The 18,204-nt window shown below is 37.8% G+C and overlaps 1 protein-coding gene across 8 annotated transcripts in view; it reads right to left on the bottom strand.

The window, feature by feature from the left end:
• EFR3A (EFR3 homolog A) overlaps window positions 1–18,204 on the bottom strand; it is an 80,955-nt gene that overhangs the window by 6,697 nt on the left and 56,054 nt on the right. For all 8 annotated transcript variants that reach the window (XM_061995249.1, XM_061995244.1, XM_061995248.1 and 5 more), the window contains 9 exons: window positions 18,068–18,182; window positions 16,039–16,090; window positions 14,370–14,542; window positions 13,854–13,929; window positions 12,337–12,498; window positions 11,004–11,135; window positions 10,440–10,507; window positions 9,162–9,289; window positions 3,376–3,464 (listed from right to left, as the gene is read on the bottom strand). In XM_061995249.1, coding sequence (XP_061851233.1) covers window positions 3,376–3,464; window positions 9,162–9,289; window positions 10,440–10,507; window positions 11,004–11,135; window positions 12,337–12,498; window positions 13,854–13,929; window positions 14,370–14,542; window positions 16,039–16,090; window positions 18,068–18,182 — 995 coding nt within the window. The remainder of the gene's footprint in view (window positions 1–3,375; window positions 3,465–9,161; window positions 9,290–10,439; window positions 10,508–11,003; window positions 11,136–12,336; window positions 12,499–13,853; window positions 13,930–14,369; window positions 14,543–16,038; window positions 16,091–18,067; window positions 18,183–18,204) is intronic.

Here is an 18,204-nt window from a genome sequence, read left to right as displayed (position 1 = left end):
AGGCTAACTTGATACCAAAATGGGCTCCAAAGACTTTGGTGCTTCTCATAGAATGGTAGGGGTTGGAAGGGACCTTTAGAGATCATCTAGTCTAACTCCCCCTGCAGAAGCAGCTCCATCTAGATCAGGTCACATACAAACGTGCCCAGGTGGGTCTTGAAGACCTCCAAGGAAGGAGCCTCCACACCCTCCTTGGGCAGCCTGTGCCAGGGCTCCCTCACCTGAATAGTGAAATAGTTTTTTCTTATGTTTAAATGGAACTTTTTGTGTTCCAGCTTCATCCCATTACCCCTTGTCCTGTCACTAGATACCATAGAAAAAAAGGATGCCCCAACCTCATAAAATCCACCATTCACATACTTATAAATATTAATAAGATTCCACCCTCTCTCCCTCTCTCTCTCTCTCTCTCTCACTCTCCTCATTAATATTTATAAGTATATGTCATGAACATTGGAAGTCAAGGACTAACAAGCTATGTAACATGGCCTGACAAAATTTCATAGAATCAGAGAATTTGTTCATTTCGCAATATCCATTTGCTGCTGCACACATACCAACTTAGGAACTGCTTGAGGCTGCAAAATCAGTAAAGATACGTGAACATTTCTTAAGGGCTTTACTTTGTAGACCTAGAGTATCTATATCAGTAAGTATATTTATGGTGAAACCACTGGTAGAATTACAGAAGAATGCTTAGAAGGCAGAACAGCGTTCACCTGAATATAACATGGTTTTTCTGTTTGGACTGCCTTTCTTTAACTCTTCAAAGCTTACTGCTGTAAACAGGCAGCATTTCAATTTTTCCTTATAAACACTGAGTGTTTAGAATGGTCTAATAGATCTTTCATCTTAAATTGTATAATGTAGGTGAAAAATTATTTCACTCTATTCAGAAGACTGAATTCTTTCCTTTTGTTTAATTAAATGGAAAAGACAGAAAAGGAATCCATTTCCTTTTAAAGTAGTGTTATTTCAGGAGATGGAGCAGTGAGCTGTACTTTTCTAACAGACTTTATTTCTCTACCTCTGAATATACAAAAAGGTAACAAATAAACAGCAAAACACCCTTTATGTCAAATATTTGTGGATATGGCAATCTAGGAGAGATATTAAGAGTATTCAAGTTTGGAAATAATCACCTTTTATTGGATGTTTGGTAAATATTACTGTCAGCTTTTCAGATTTCTAACATCCATAGCAGTTTCTGATATCAGACAGCATTATACATGGTTATTAATATCACAGAAACACTAACTGCTCTTACAAGTGCTTTCATCTCATAAATGGAGGTAACTATGGAATAAACTATCTTCCTGCACAGGATTCACAAAGAGACTTGCCACAACAGAAAACTCTGGTTGTGCTAACAGAAGAATTGCATTCCTATTGTATACAATAATAGATTTTATGGATAAACTGTCTTCTGCCTCAGATAGTGTAGGAATGATGCCATACATCATCAATCCTAGAATTTCCATTAATTAAGTAGTTTATCCTCACAATGACAAAGCCTTATGCTTTTTGCAATTTCAGTCTGCTGAGAGTTATGGATTATGTCATACTTACTAATCTACACAGCAAGAGAAGCAGATTTAATATCCTCCTGGACTTACTACTTTTTTTTTTCCTCTGTGAGTTACATCCAGTTTACCACTTGATGTTGCAGGTGGCCAAAAGCACTCATTATGAAGGAACAGGAATTAGCAAAATGACAAAGCAGAATTGCTGAAGGAACAGGCTGCCCAGGGAAGTGGTGGAGTCATCATCCCCAGAGGTATTTAAAAGACATGTAGATCTGGTGCTCACGGCCATGGCTTAGTGGTGGATGTGGCAGTGCTGGGCTAACAGTTGGACTTACTGAACTTAAGGGTCTTTTCCCAACACAAATAATTGTATAATTCTATGATTAGCCTATCACAAGAGCATAATACTGGAGGCTCACCATGATCAAGAAGTTCATTCTGGTGTATCTACCAGTTCTTTCAGTTGTTCATGATACAAATATTAAGGTGAAGTGAGCAAACTAGAAAATACTGGTGTTCCTTTTGTATCACAAACATCATAAAGCAATTAAAGGAGGAATACATTGTTTCATGTGTTTCTCATTAATAAAACTCTTTTTCTCAAGAGAGACAGAGTAATTCATTATCCAAGACTACAGTCTTGTACCATGTTAAACTGAGAATCCATTCCAAGACTTTATCTATAACTACTACACCCTCTTCAAAAAACACCTATATATCAATGCTTAACATAACATCAGCATAGTCATTTGAAATCCTAAATGGAAACTTCTCTCATTTAATTCTACTTTCAAGAGAGACGTTCAATCACATATAATCAGAAAGCTAAAGGCTGTGATAATCCGTCTTATTTTTCAACCACTTTCTTCTTCTTTCTCCTTAACTTTTATTCATTTTATCTATATCCTTGTTGAAGCACAACAGCAAGATATGAACACGAAATATCATCTGATGTATCAGCAACACAAAGCAGAAAAGACTAATAACAATAATGATGCAAAGCATGAATCACTTCTGTCAGTAAGTTCTAAAACAAAGCTTGCTCCTTTGCAATAGCTTAACACTTCATTTTTAACTAACATTCAGCTTAACTCTGTCTCCATATTCTGTTTCAAGTCCCTAGCTGGTTTGTGCTTGTAGATGCTAAAGGAATGATTCAACAATTTCAAGAGCTCATCTCCATTGCAGCCAGCAGAAATCTGGTTAATAAAAATCAGCAGAACCTTGAAAAAGATTCAGTAGAAACAAATTTATTTTAAGAAATACTTCAAATGAAGTGTCAAAAGACGTAGGATAACTTTAATTATAATGCAGTCTTCCTAAGAGATAATTAGTATCAGCTTCTGTACCCAACATATGAACTTTGCATTGCTACATTATCCTTCTATATTCCTTTAGAAGTGCTGTGTGCCAAACTTCTGCCTAGTCTACTTGTCCCTCTCAAACAGCATGTCACCCTACCAATCTTGTATGTCACCCCCATGTTGATGAACAAGACTCTCAAATCCTTCAAATGATGAAGGGATACAGATACAGGAATTTGATGCCTCAAAATGCAAAGGAAATAGTTTAGAACATTTACTCAAAGTATGAGTTGTTTGGCACATGTACATATTGCTACCCCACACCCTGCAGTCCTATCTGTAAAAACTGTAGTGAAAAAAGACATTTTTGTTCAGCAAGATCAGTATCAGTGTCTTTGATATTTCTACACATTTCTACAAATATAAGAGTTTTAAAAATCAACTACCCAAAGCATTCAACATTACTGGAATAAATAGACATTAGACTTTCTGACACGTTCGCTCCCCTAAAGATGCTGCTTAAAAACATACCCCAAGTTTCATACCTTATCCTCTGTGTTGTTGCCAGGCAGAATATCCACCTGAATAGATACTGTGTCCACAATGCTCTTCCTCCTGGAAAGTCTGTCTTCATCTAGAAGAAAAACAACTTATCTCACTTTCTGTGTGGGTGAAACGTGGCCAATCACATTTCTACACATCAGATGCAGACCAGTTTCTGTGTCTATTTAACCCAGGATCATCTATTTCATCATTTAGATTGTTGTGAGAAATGATCTGTTACTGCTCTAAATTATTACATATGAAGGCAAAGAATTCTTTTAACTGTTCCTTTCTCTTCCCATTCCAGATGTTGACAACTTTCCCTTGAAAGACCAGAATTCAAGGCATAATAACAAACATAGCACACAATGATATATTGCTGTACAAAAGCTTGATCTTATTTCTTTGGTTGTGAAATATAAAGGTCTGAATTTGAAGGTACCCTGAAACAAAAAAGGTCTTCTTGGAAGATGACTCACTGACAGAAGGAATACAAATTTCTGAATGGAAATGAACAATCTTCCTTACCCTTGTTGCTACAATAACCATATTCAACGAGTTTAAAAATGTACTTGATGAAGAAAATTCTCTCCATTTCTAACCCTACAAATCTTTTACCAAGTCCAACTGGCCTAAAAAGCTGTCAGAGTAAGACCAACTGTGCTGATACTAAAAGGAGCACCAGAATTTTATTAATGCATAAGGAGGTTATGATCAAATAATCCATCAGCTGATGGATATTCCTCTTGTGATTGCATTCCCGAAACATAGACTAATAATATTTTCTCATTTTGACATTTAATATATTAACATAACCTTGTTTAAAAAGCAGTAAAAACACATTTAGAGATGTGTCATCAGGATCCTCTGACAAATAGAGACTCCAATGGCCTGATTTTCGTCTATCTCATTTATAGACCCATGAATTCTGATGTCACATTTTAGGCTTTAGCCAAGATCAAGCCATTTGGACCTGGCCATGATTATCTGACACAATCATAGATTCTTTTAGGTTGGGACTTCTGAAGGTCATCTAAAGCATGATTCTCTGATGACTTGCACTGCACATAGGTGGAAGCACCTACAAGCACCTGATACTAAGACAAGGAGAATGACTGCAAAACTCCCTCATCACAAGGTAATTTTTGCTGGTTCTTCCATAACCTTTGTTTAAATCCCTTCTAGCAAAGAGCTTTTGCAGTGCAATTACTGAGCATTAATAAACAGAATTCATTCCAGCAGAGCTGAACACACTCAGCTTTTAAAAATCAGGAAATAATTTCCAGAAGTCATACAAACGAAATACCATTTTAAGTTCAAGAGGGAACGAAAGAACAAGATTAGTGAATAAAACACCTGCCTTCTACCTATCTTTGCCAGGTTCTTAGAGATTCTGAGCATTTGAAGTGTCTTTTTGAAGGATTTACTTAATTTTTAATCCCTGATGGCTCACTGGTACATGACCCAGTAAACAGCTTCTGAGGACCTTAGCCCTCAAGAGTAAAGGCAAGACAAAACTGCATCTTTGCTGCCATCTTGCTGCTTTCTCTAGAATTGAAATGTAAACACCAGAAGATACATTTTTGGGACTACTTTGGATAGAATCTATTTCTGTAATGGCCTAATAAAAATGCCTGTTGTTAATTTAAACACATTAAATGGGGAAAAAAACTGTGAAAATTGCAGTTTTCCCTATTCTATGATACAAAGCTTATCTCCACACAGATGAAAGAGCCCAGTGGCATGAGTGCAGTGCTGGAGTATCAAGACCTGCTGTCCTGGCCCTGCCAGGGCTGTCCCAGGAGCCTTGGTCCCATAGTCCATGAGTGGCACCCACCTCATGGGGCAATGAGAATCACAGAAACACAGATTAGAATCATAGAATCGTTTTGGCTGCAAGAGATCTTTAAGATCAAGTTCAGCCTTTGTCCCAGCCCTATCAACCACTAGAACATTTACCTAAGTACAAAGGGAGCAACTGTCTAGGTCACCTCACTGACCCAGGCAGGATCAGTGCCTGGGGTATGGGACACATTGGAGGATGCAGGGGAACAACATCTTGGAATTGCACAAGCCAATTTGTATGAGATGTTTAGGGGAGGAAGCAAGGGACAGGAAAAGGAGGACTGAGACGGTTTGAGACAGAAAAAGCAAGGGAAAAAGGTAGCAGTCCCACATAAAGCAGTTGCTGATTGGTATGTGGTAGCTGTGTTCTTGGCCTCAGCAGTGCAGTCTGTCCCACCTGCTGATTAAATCCCATTTCTCTTGTCCTGGGTAAGGGACTCTATCCTTTGTGCATATGTGTGCACAGGGGTTTGAGTGCAGCACCTGGAGGCAGCGCACAGGCCTGTGTGTGTGCACAGTATCAGTGAGTGGTCACGAGGGAGTAACACGCAAACCAGCAGGTAAGTGGGTCAGGTGGCCTGGGAGCAGGGGTTGTCTGTGTGTGCCTGGCTCCCTGTGTCTCTGAGGGGGAGGCACCTGAAGGGACCAGGAGGCCCAGGCCAACTGTCAGAAAGACCAGAGCCTGTACGGTAGCACTGCTGTGCACAAGAGGGATGTGAACCAGCAGCTGGACTGGGTCTGTGTGTCCTGGGGACTCGATGAGTGGGGAGACTGGGAACCAGGAAGACAGCTGGCGGGTAGAGTTGCCTAAGCCTAGCAGCTGGTGAGACACACAAAAATATGTGCATTTATGCATGTCCCACTAATGGACCTTTATCCCGAAGAGCCAGAGAGTATGATGAACAACAATTCTGTAAACAGCTGAGAGCGTTCTCCAACTTTCTACTAAGTTCTTGTAACGTTACTCAAAAGGGTAAATAGTACTAACACAAAAATGACATCTACAGCCCCATCACCTGCTTAGGAAAACAAAATAGGAAGCTATCATACTGTTGAGTTCAAATCAAGAGTAAACACAAAGGCAAACCTTGCAGCAGCTAACATTGCTACAAGTGTATCAAGGATATAAACAAAAAAAAGTGGAAGGAAATACTAAGTGCACTAAGTACACCACAATTTCTGGTCTAAAGGTCTTCTAAAAGCATTTTCTTTTTGCCTGTGCACATCCTATTCAGACACACAACAGCTAGCAGGAGAGCAGGCTGACCTACAGCTCATTGTTACCTTTGGACTTGTGTCTGCACTTATGAGGTTTTTTGCCTGATGGAAATAAAGCTAAATGTAAAAAAAGTACACATGTATAGACAAAATAAAAAAGATGTAATGTACATTTAAATTAGCAGCTTCCCCTCCCTCCCCCCAGTACAGAAAAGAAAAAGGTACAAGTTTGCAAATATGAATGTCTTCCAAACTGACAAGTAACTAAAATCTGATATGAAGACAGGATAATGTCTATGTCTGTAAGTCATTGTAATCATTATATATTATTGATGTTCAGAAACAGTAGGAATAATTAAGATAAAAATCTTTACTTACTTTTAAGTTCAAATGTAACTTTTACAGGAGTATACAAAAAATAGGTCTATCTTTTACTAAAATTCATAGAATGATTTCAGCTGGAAGAGACCTTTAAGATCACTGAGTCCAACCTTTGTCCCAGCCCCATCAACCACTAGACTATTTCCCTATGTACCACATCCACCTGTCTCTTAAACACTTGCAGGGATGGTGACTCCAGCACCTCCCTAGGCAGCCTGTTCCAATGCCTGACAATCCTTTCAGGAAAAATTCCTCCTCATATCCAGCCTGAACCTCCCTGGAACAACTTGAGGCCATTTACTCTTGTTCTATTGTATGTTATTAGGGAGAAAAGACCAATCCCTGCCTCGCTACAGCTTCCTATCAGGTAGTTGTAGACAGCGAGAGGGTCTCCCCTGACCCCTCTTTTCTTCAGGCTGAACAGTCCCAGATCCCTCAGCTATTTCTCATCTGAGACACGCTTCAAATCCTTTCTTAGATTGGTAGCCCACCAAGTGGTTGATGGGGCTGGGACAAGGCCGGACTTGATGATCTGAAAGGTCTCTTCCAGATGAAACGATTCTATGATTCTAATCTAATAGATGAGATATTTTGAAAAACTATATTCTAAGATCATAAGATCAGAGTAGAAATGAAATATTTAATTGAAGTAAAGGAACGTGACATTTCAGAATTTCAAAATATTCACTTTGGTCCTGTTTTAGTTAAATGGAAACCTCTGAAGGTAAATATCCCAGAGGATCAGGGATTAGCGATCCTCATAGATACGGTACAGATGTGGAAACAGTTCTGGTTACTGCTCTTTACAGAAAGTTCACAAGAACTTCACACCCAATCTGATTTGCACAGACTAAGATTTAGCACTAAATATGGCTGTTTCTCATCACCTGAAGAGGCAGTTAACCACATACTTGCAGCTAAACTCAAACTTGAGTTCAGAACTTACTTATCTTACTTGTGTAAGAACGCATTTTTGTCAAAGTATCCAAGAAAATCCTAGCAAGGTGATTTGGGTACAAATACATCTCAATCTCTAGAAGAGACTTAATACAAATTTCAAACCATTTCATTCCATTATCAGTCATCCAAAGACCATAAACATTTGAAAATGTAACATTTCCTTGGTATCTATCTCTTCTGCCACTACTAAAATATATTAACTGTTTTTTGGATGCCAGAAGAAATAGCCTTGTCAAGCACAGCAACATAGAATCACACAATCACAGAATGGTAGAGTTGGATCTTCCTCTTTAGAAGATAACCAGCAACAGAAAACACAGATGGTGCAGCTCTGTCAGAAGGTATCCCTAGTTTGCCTCCTGTAGCAACTATTGAAAACTATTGAAAAAAGCAAGCAGCAATGTCTCTGAATCATAGAATCTTAAGGGTTGGAAGGGACCTCGAAAGATCATCTAGTTCAACCTCCCTGCCAGAGCAGGTCCACCTAGAGTAGGTCACATAAGTATGACAGATGAAGCACTCACTGTCTATATGTACAAGTTTTTTCCCTATGCATCAGCTCCAAAAGCTAGGAATCACATTTCCCTGCTAGGAACTTGTATTTCATAAGAAGGTTGTACTTCAGACTGGGCTGTCCCACAGTCTATTACCAGAGCAATCAGTTATGTACAGCCACAGAACACATACGGTTAATAAAACAAGTTCTTCATTTCTTTCAGTAAGTAGCTCAATTGGCTGTTGAAAATATATTAAAAGCCAACGTCACCTGCTAATTAATCATTCACACACTGATCATGCATTCTGGGGAGCATGAACTCCCACAAACCTTCCCCAGGCATCTTTGATTTTCGCTGTGTTACCTTGCAGAGCTAGAACAAGGTATCTATCAGAGGAAAACAACATTCTTAATTAAATTAACATCTGCTCACTGAGAATTTGACTAAGGGCAGTAACTGAATTCAGCACAAGGCCATACTGGCAAAAGAACAGAATATGTTCTACCCAGTATTTACATAAAAAGGTGAAGTATGCTGGCTTGTATAAACTTTCTTCACTTGCTAATTCAAGGTAATACAGAAAAGGAGGAAGAATCCATACTATCTTCTTAGTTATCCTTTTGAAAGGAAAGTTGTCATTAAAAAGATTCAAAGTAGGTTCAAGAACCTTCTGCCCCACCTTCTGAATTTAAGGAAAAAAGATCTTAAAAGAAGACAAAGTTGGAACTTCTTAGCAATAATACAGTGGCAAATAAGGAAAATCCCACCATATTGAGAAAATAAAACTATACTATGCTTAAATTTTGTTGCCAAGTAGTCACATTTCATAGACACACAACATTCTTAGTAACCAGTACTTAGTAGTTTTGCCACTAATCACCACTTACCTGTTACCTGAGGTACATATGGAACTGACAATCTTTCCACACTGTATCCACTGCCTCCTAATGATTCTGCAATCTTGTTTGTCAGGAAGAATAAATTTTTTTCATGCTTCTCTAAGGATTTAGGAAGACTGTCAAAATATATATTTGAAGTTATTATTATTTACCAACAAAGAAGCATTCAAAAGTAAAATAGTTTTCTGAATGTCTGCAAGCGACCCAAAAGGGTCAATGGTTGGAAATAAAACACATCTAGATTTTTAGGAATGAATACACACCTCAAAATGAGTCCCTATTTGCAGTATTTGAAACTATATTAACATCCCTTTGTTATCTGAAGTATTCTTCACCTATTCTGTAACTTCTTGAGAGAAGATTGCCTCTACTAATCAGAAATAATTGTAGAGTAATAGTGTTTGCCATTTGCCAACAACGTGCCCTTGTGGCAAAGAAAGGCTAAGGGTATCCTGGGCTGCATTAGGAGCAGTGCTTTCAGCAGGCTCACAGATAAGACAACAGCAGCACTGATAAGACCACACCTTCAGTACTGTGTCAAATGCTGGGCTCCCCATGACAGGAGAAGCGAGTTCAATCAAAGGCCAGTAGGTGAGATTAAGGGACTGGAGTATCTCCCCAGTGAAGGAGGGGGCTGAAAGGGTTCAGCATTAAGAAGGTGGATATTATCAATGTGTACAACTACCTTATGGGAGAGAGGGTGACAAGACAACAGAGCCAGGCCCTTTTCAGTGGCACCACTGACAGAACCAGAAGCAATAGGCACAGTAGATGGTTCAGTTTGAACATCAGGAAACATTTTTTACTGTCAAGGTGACCAGGCATTGGCACAGGTTACCCAGAGAGGTTGCAGAGTCTCTATCCTTTGAGATATTCTAAAACCCTTCTAGATATGTTCCTGGACAGACAGCTCTAGGTGACTCTGCTTGAGCAGGAGGGTTGGACCCGTTGATCTCCAGAGGTCCCTCCCAACCTCACCCCTTCTGTGATTCATCGACAAGGCATTTTGCTGTGTTAGCACTTTGACTAAGCATCATATTGTGCAGATGTAAATACCTCTGACTACAGTTTAAAAGGTCTGAAACCCACATTTTTTTTCATATATGCACATGTGCTCTTAATGCTTTCTTAATGCTTTCTTCTGCCTATCCTGTACAATATTAAACTGCTACATTTTTCTGCACAACATATTTTGGTGATGTGAGATTTTTAATAGCAAAAATAGGTACTTCCCTTTTCATTATTTCACATTCTGTATCTACTTACTTGCATTTGTCTTTGAAAATTGTTTCTGGTAGAAAATAAGAAGCTTCCAGACTTCTGGTTTCAATGACCTGAAAAAATCCCAGAGAAATGATACAAATGGAGTAGTTCCATAGCTATTTTCTCTAACAACTAATTAAAGTTCTACTACTGCAGATTACCAATTCTTTTCTACCTCTGAACAAATGAGGCCATTGCAATTTCTTTTAACCAAAGAGATTGTGGCACTCACTCCTTAGACTAAATATTTTGTTCTCGTGGTCTTGTGGGTGTCAGCACTGTTTTGCCAAAGCCAGTGAGGCTGTAAAGTCTTATACCAGATGGAGATTTGGCCCATTATATATGATATCATACACAAAATAAAAATGCTATACATTCAGAGGAAAATATACAGTACATAATTTTAAGAGTCAGCAAGTAAGGCTGTTGGAGACCAAAGAGTAACGTTGGTGGACACAAATACTGGAGATTAACATCACAAGCAATTACTTGACAAAAGTTATTTACCCATTTCACAGTAGAATGTGTACTCTTCTAAATGACTTCAATTACTTAATCATGTGTTACCTTGCTGACATGCTGACAAAAGGCAGGAACTGCAATCATCTGACTCAGAAAGTTCAGATATGCTGCAACCAATGCCATGACACCACAACGATTAAACATTGGCAGATTATCCTCATTGATGATGGCAATATCCTGGAATATAAAGGATAGGATTATGATTTCCAAAGCTAAAAGGCTGTCTCAAATACATATGGTAGTCAGAATTAGTAACTGACGTAGGATGACTGATAATACTTAGCATTTAACACTTCTCATCTTAAAATTGCAGTCTTTCAACTCATTCCTGAATTAAGTATTGATCTGAAGCTAAAGATCTTGAAGGATTCAACACCTATGAAGATAAATAAATCTACTCAACTACTGTTTCTCAGATGGACAGTACAGGATCATGACTGGTAGTCTTTTGTCCTTACCATCTACTGATCATAACCTTATAGAAAAATTATAAACTGTAGCATAGTAATGAAAATCAGTCTTGTGAGTCACAGATAGTGTCATAAAGGGAATTATTTAATGCTTATTAGTTTTTCTGTGTTTATTCAGACTGTATTATTTTTGCTCTAGTAAAACTCCTAATGTCACTTCTATCAAGTCAGGATTTGCTTCAGTGATGTACTTTAAAAGTAAGGTTGCATTCTGTACTTCAGAGGTTTCATAATGCAGGTGCACATTAGGGAATAAGGTCAATGACACAGAGTGATCTGGGAATACAGGACAGTATTTTATCAAATTTCCATGGCACATATTAGCACTTTTTTTTTTCTTTTAATGCTTTATTTTCAACAGAGATAAACCAGTAATTGATACAGTTTCACTGAGGACTCTACGCAAGCATTAAATAACGTTTGATCCTGTAAAGGAAACATTACAGAATAAAGCCTGTCAACATACAGATAGAATTTTAAGGTAAGATTAATTAGCCTGGCTTGACAAGTATTTTTAATCAATTAACCAAAAGCTTTCTTCCAATGTGAAGACAGTCCATACATTTTATATGGACCATTTATGCAAGATCACAAGCTGTAAGAATACCTTGTTGATCTGCTAATGAATACATCAGTGATTCTAGGGCAATGTCCCATTGAATTTCCCCATCTCTCACATTTTCTGAAGGGAACATGCTATAGAAGTTTGTAACAAATCTGATTACTTGAAGCTTCCCTAAGGTGGTATGTATAAAGTACACTTCCTTAATGGATTGATCTAATTAGGACTGAATGATGTGATTTCCAGTTTGAAGATTAATATGTAAACAAAAAAAAAAGTTCTCCACATTTCTAATGAAAAATGTAAGTTGTCAATCAATGAACTCAACATTGGTTCAGATTCATACCTGCAAAGCAATAGCTAGTCGAATGAGGTCAATAACCACTTCTTCATTGGCTAGTTCAATTGTGGTAAGAGCTAGAGATGTAAAAAGAAGTTCAAAGTTTTTTTGGACATTGTCTTCTTCTTTACAGCCTAAGTAGATGTGTCTGTACAATTGCTGACCATGCTATAAAGGATAAAAAAAGGAAAAGGAGTATTAAAATCACAGAACAACGTAGGTTAAAAAGGATGTTTAAAGGCCCTCTACTCCAACTCTTTAATCCAAGGAGCAACAGCTTTGATATAAGATCACTTTAGGTACAGAATTTAAAAAATAAGAAGGATAAAATATATGTCTACACATACACACACACATACACAAACAAGTACATGATTAAAGAAGACTATTGGTTTATACATCAGCTTCTTTATAAATACAGAACTGTTCAATTTATGTAGAAGTGTACAGATAGAGAAGGAGATAGTGCAGTGTTCATGTGCAGCAGTTCTCTATGTGTCAGACATTAACCTTCGTTTGCTATTGAAATACTCAAGGGAAAAAGAGCCCATTTATGAAAGGGAAAAAACAGAAAGTAGGTCTCTAAATATCCTCAAGAACCTTCAATTAACTGAGGACTTTCAAGGGTTAAACTTGTGAAGGCATCAAATTTGTTCATTAAGTAAGTCTCCTTGAAAAAAAATTCTTCTACAAGGGTGTTTCAGAAGATGAGTAGGGCTTGGGGGGGCTCTGGCTCTAGCAAAGAACATAGGTCATGTAATGAATGATCTTCTACTTCAGAAGTGACTGTCACTTCCTCATAACACTACAGTTAACCAAATCTTTGTAAAGAAACTATGCTCCCAACACATAAAAAATGAAACATAGAAAGGTGGGATAAGAAGCAGGATTTGCATGCAACACACAACTCAGTACCGCCCCAGCATTCTTAATCTGTAGAGGATACAGGTCTGTATCAGCTGACACAGTTAATTTTCAAGGTCTAAGGATTGATGCTTTATCTCTGGAAGTACTAGTTCAGCTTTAGGAGGAGAAAGAAAACTCAGTTTTAACATTTGTTTTTCAAGCAGGACATGGTTAGTTAAGAAAGAATGAAGACATTGGGATTTTTTAATTACTTTCAAAATCAAATACATAGTTGTTTAAACACATATTTTACCAAGAAAAGAGCAAACAGAGCTATCAGAAAAGCACAGAAGCTAGTATGAAATAAGCACAGTGAAGGTTCGTTGTTTAAAGATATAGTGTATTTGGAAAATATCTAATGAAAGGATTCATCCCACTGATAAATGAATTGCATTTAGATATGACTAAATTATTACGTGCGCTTTCTTTCTTGACACGTAGTATCTTTCTAGAAGACTGAAAAATACAAGAGGTTCAATATTTCCCTTTAAAGAAAAGGTAGAAATAAACCTCCTGGTTCTGAGAAAGTGGACTGAGTTGTAGAAGAAAAAGCAAAGCAACTGGTTCAGTGATTATCATGTTTCTAGATAGGAAAGTTAACTTTTTCAGTTTATTACCTTTTTCATGAAGCTCACATCTTGCCTAGAAATTTTATCTCGTTTTATCTTTAGATCAGACACATCAGGTATTATTCTACAAAGGAAACAAAAATGTCATTTTAGCAGAAAGAAGGTGAAAAGGAAGAGCATGTGAAATACATGAACCATTCAAACAAACCTTGAAGTAATTTCCATTTTAATTACATCCATGTTTAACAATGACATTCAAATTTCAGTTGGAGGAGAACCACAAACAGAATTGCAACAACTACCTATTTTTTTTTCTCTACATAAAATATCATATTCTGCCTTCCACAGTTCAACCAGCAGATATTTGGAATGGTCATTTAAGGTGTCATGCACTGAGGCTTACCTGTACAACTCCTGTCATTAACAAATGAGATTGAGCACTGTGCATTTTTCAAAACAGCACATGAACATTTCACACTAGGAAAACAGTTTAAAATCAACAGTACTTCTCATTCAGATATTAACCTACAATTTCAAGGAGGCAGAGCAAACAAAAAGAAGTACCTTATCCCTCTGAGCTTTGCTCTGTTGTCATGCCGATCAATGAGATTATGCAGTATTTCCAAGACCAGCTGCCTCAGCTCAGAGTCTTCCATGAGTGAAGGAGACAGCAATGGGTCCAGAAATGGGGGAGGAAGTGCATTACTTATCGTTGTTGCTTTGTATCCTGAAGTCACCTGTTCATTGTTGGAAGTAAAATTTTTGTGTGTCATTACTCCATTGTAAGAACTGCTTGCAGCTGTCACTCACTTTCTAGTGGGCTTGCTTTGGCATCTGAAAGCTGCATTCAAATCGAAGTACTGCTTTAGTTTTGAAAAGTCCTAACCTTGCTATGAATTTGGACACGCTTTAATACTCATAATCACAGAATTGTTACAGTTGGAAAAGACCTTTAAGATCATCCAACTACTTGCCCCACACTAAACTAAACTAAACTCCTATCCCTCAGCACCTCACCTATGTGTCTTTTGAATATCTCTGGATGGTGACTCCACCATCTCCCTGTGCAGCCCATTCCAATGCTTCATAACTCCCTTGATGAAAAAGTTCTTCCTAGTGTCCAATCTAAACCTCCCCTAGTGCAACTTGAGCTCATTTACTCCTGTTCTATCACTCATTACTGGAAAGAACAGACAGACCCCCCCCCCACCTCAATACAAACCCCTTTCAGGTATTCTGAATGTCGTAAAGCATACTTTAAAGGCTAGGCACCACCCCAAATAATTGGAACAATTCTTATCAACTTCCATTGAAATTTTAAGACCAGTGAGATGAATACTGTCAGGAACAGTTTAGGTATAGCTGTGTCTACTTTTAAGGAAGACAATATGCAATATGACCTCCTGCAGTTGTTTTCTATCCTTAAATTGCAATTGTGAATGCTCAGCTGTTCTGCAAGCCAGAATCTAGGATTTCATGATCTGACAAGCAGATGACAGTTAAACTGATTTGCCTAATACCACACACAAATTTCATGTCAAAGCAGGGATAGAAACTCATTTTCCAACAAGGTCTTTTTATGCTTTAGTCACGAAATCCTTCTTTATGCTATTTCCTCTACTTCAATCACTAAACAGTTTTCAGCTTCTACAACAAAATAGGCCAGGATTCTACAAAGCAAGAGCTCCTTTACTACCCAGTTCTGTTGTTTTACCATTAGGATGTATTTCCAGAAATACAGTTTTACATTGAAAAATGTATTTGAGAGAAAATAGTTAACTGTATCTTACAAGAAACCTGTAATATCAGGAAGGAGAGAGGCTCTAAGGGCTTGGAGATGGGCATTCATCCCTGAAGTTTCAAAAATATTATCCATTCTGCTAACTACAGTCTTTCTGGTGTTAGAGAGTAGAAGTGATTTCATTTAGATGTTGCCAGCATTTCTGGTAGAACTAGTCAACCTATACAATGATGTTCTCTCTTGGATCTACAGATCCAATTAGAACTGATGTTCACTGAAGTGCTCAAGAGATGGAGGAATATTCCTTGAGGTGCTTGTAATGTAAGTGGGAAAACGCTGCCACAGTTTTACCTGGCAGAACTATAGGTCTATGTAATAAGAAGATATGTTTAATTCTGTAATACAGTTGTAATACTGTACTTACTACAAATGCATACAAAAAGTGAACCATTATGTGCTTATAACGTCACATACTGAACACAGAAGGCTTACCATAAGTAAAGATCTCAATAACATGATTTGAATCCTTCTAGTTCCCAAATCTCTAAAATTGGAAAAAGGTTGAAAATTAGTTTCTCTACATATCTTCCAAATCTTATTCTACTGCAGACATCATTCTAACAAATTTCTTTGACAAGTGCATTTAGCAGTCTTGGAACTACAAATCAGGGGCAAACATCTTCAAATGAGATGCAGTAACTAAATGTTTTTGAAAGTGACATTTATAGGAAGGCTTTAAAAAAATGAAGCATACTGAAAAAACAGTAAAGGATGCATGTGAAGTGGATCTGTGCCAGTGTGTTCCTTCCTGCCTCTCTTTCCTGCTTATGCAATAGCCATCACAGGTGGTCGTAATGCTGAATCCAGCTTAAGTTGGACCCTGGGGGAGACAGGGTCCACTCCGACAGCTAAGGGCTATAGATCCTGTTCAACAGCTGAGGGCTAGCTGAGCTTGTGCCAACTGAAATAAGGCTGGTATGCAAATATGACTAAGTTAATCATCTTACTCTATAAGTAATGGGCCAATCCAGGGCCTGTTGAGCTCTCCAGCCCAGTGGTGGGCTACACATCAGGATCTCTCCTTGAGTAAGGACACCTTGCAAAGTTACTCCTTGAGGTTGAGAGAAACCTTATTGTGTCAAATAAGTGAGTTGAGAATAAGAGTAATTAAACTTTGAAATCTTAACTAAGTGATATCAAGGACTGATTGCACATGTATAGTCTTCTTAGAGAGAAACCATTGATCAAGTCTGTGACCAAGTATGGATTCAATTGTACTGAAACTCCCTCTGAGGAGTTTAGAACTTAAGAGAGTCCTTTAGAACTCAAGGGAGTCCTTTCTGACTCAACAGGAAGATGTCCCTGACAGTTTTGTCTGACCGTGCTCTCTGTGTAGTAAAATAATCAAGTGTACCTTGCTATCAATTTGTTAAACCACTGTCACACTTAATATTGAATTTTGTTAACTCTCCTATATCCATACAATATACTGTTGCTTCTGTCTTGCAAGTGAAGTGCATGATTCTATCTGTGACAAGATATAAATCTTCATGTTTGTATCTGAACTCTTCATATGCCACATGCTTGACTTAATTTTCACAAGCATTAGCACTCAAGAATTTTTTCTGATTTCAAATATAAGTCTTTTAAAAAAGACCAGGTTGCTTCTTGTATGAACGTCATACCCCAAAACTCTGAGACTGAAAAAAGTTATCTTCAGTTTTCAGATCACAGTAAGGTACGTGGATATCACTTCTGTTCTCTATCTGTTCTCATTTTTCATCTGCTGCTACTAAAAGAAGTGACATACCTATTGGTATATATTCAGGTATCACAGAATCACAGAATGGCAGGGGTTGGAAGGGACCTCTAGAGATCATCTAGTCCAATTCCCCTGCAGAAGCAGGTCAATCTGTCAGGTGGCACAGGAACATGTCCAGGTGGGTTTTGAAGACCTCCTGCTCTGCCTACCTATAGCTTTTTCCTATTTCTAAGTAGATAGGGAATATCAAAGCCAAAATAAATTCAATGGAATTTCTGCAGTTTATTCTTCAATTTGGAGTCAGCTTGTATAGAATGAAGAAAGAACAAAAACCATTTAGAAATTATGCAGCTATTTGAAAAGGTGTAGTCATAGTTCAATTTCCCTCATTCACAGAACACACACATAAGGAGTTCTGGAATTAACCACCATTATGTAGGTAATTTCAGAAACATCTGGACAGGTTTGGAGAAAAATATTTTAGTGCAAAGTAAGCTGCATTCTAATCAGGTATTTTCTATCAGTAACATGTCTGGAGATTGGTTTCTTACTGCTGACACTGTAGCCCCTAAACAATCATAGAATCTTAAGGGCTGAAAGGGACTTTGAAAGATCACCCAGTCCAATCCCCCTGCTCTAGGACCACCCTAGAGTAAGTCACAAAGGAACATTTTTCTTAATGTTTTGTATATCTTCATTTTTCAGGATTCTAAAATGTAATTTTTAAATCATAAATTTAATTATGTAGGATATACAAACCCAAGGTGACTGGTATCCAGTGACTGTGAAGTTGTCCCAAAAACAGGTACTTTTCCCATAATGAACATCATAATCTCTGATCTCTGGTAATCTGGAAGATTGCTTCCAAAAAATCCTAATGAAATGAAAGAGGTATA

Source organism: Colius striatus, chromosome 4 (assembly GCF_028858725.1).
Source record: "Colius striatus isolate bColStr4 chromosome 4, bColStr4.1.hap1, whole genome shotgun sequence".
Classification (NCBI taxonomy): domain Eukaryota; kingdom Metazoa; phylum Chordata; class Aves; order Coliiformes; family Coliidae; genus Colius; species Colius striatus.
Note: the sequence above shows the minus strand (reverse complement) of the source record. Positions and strands in the feature narration are given on the sequence as shown.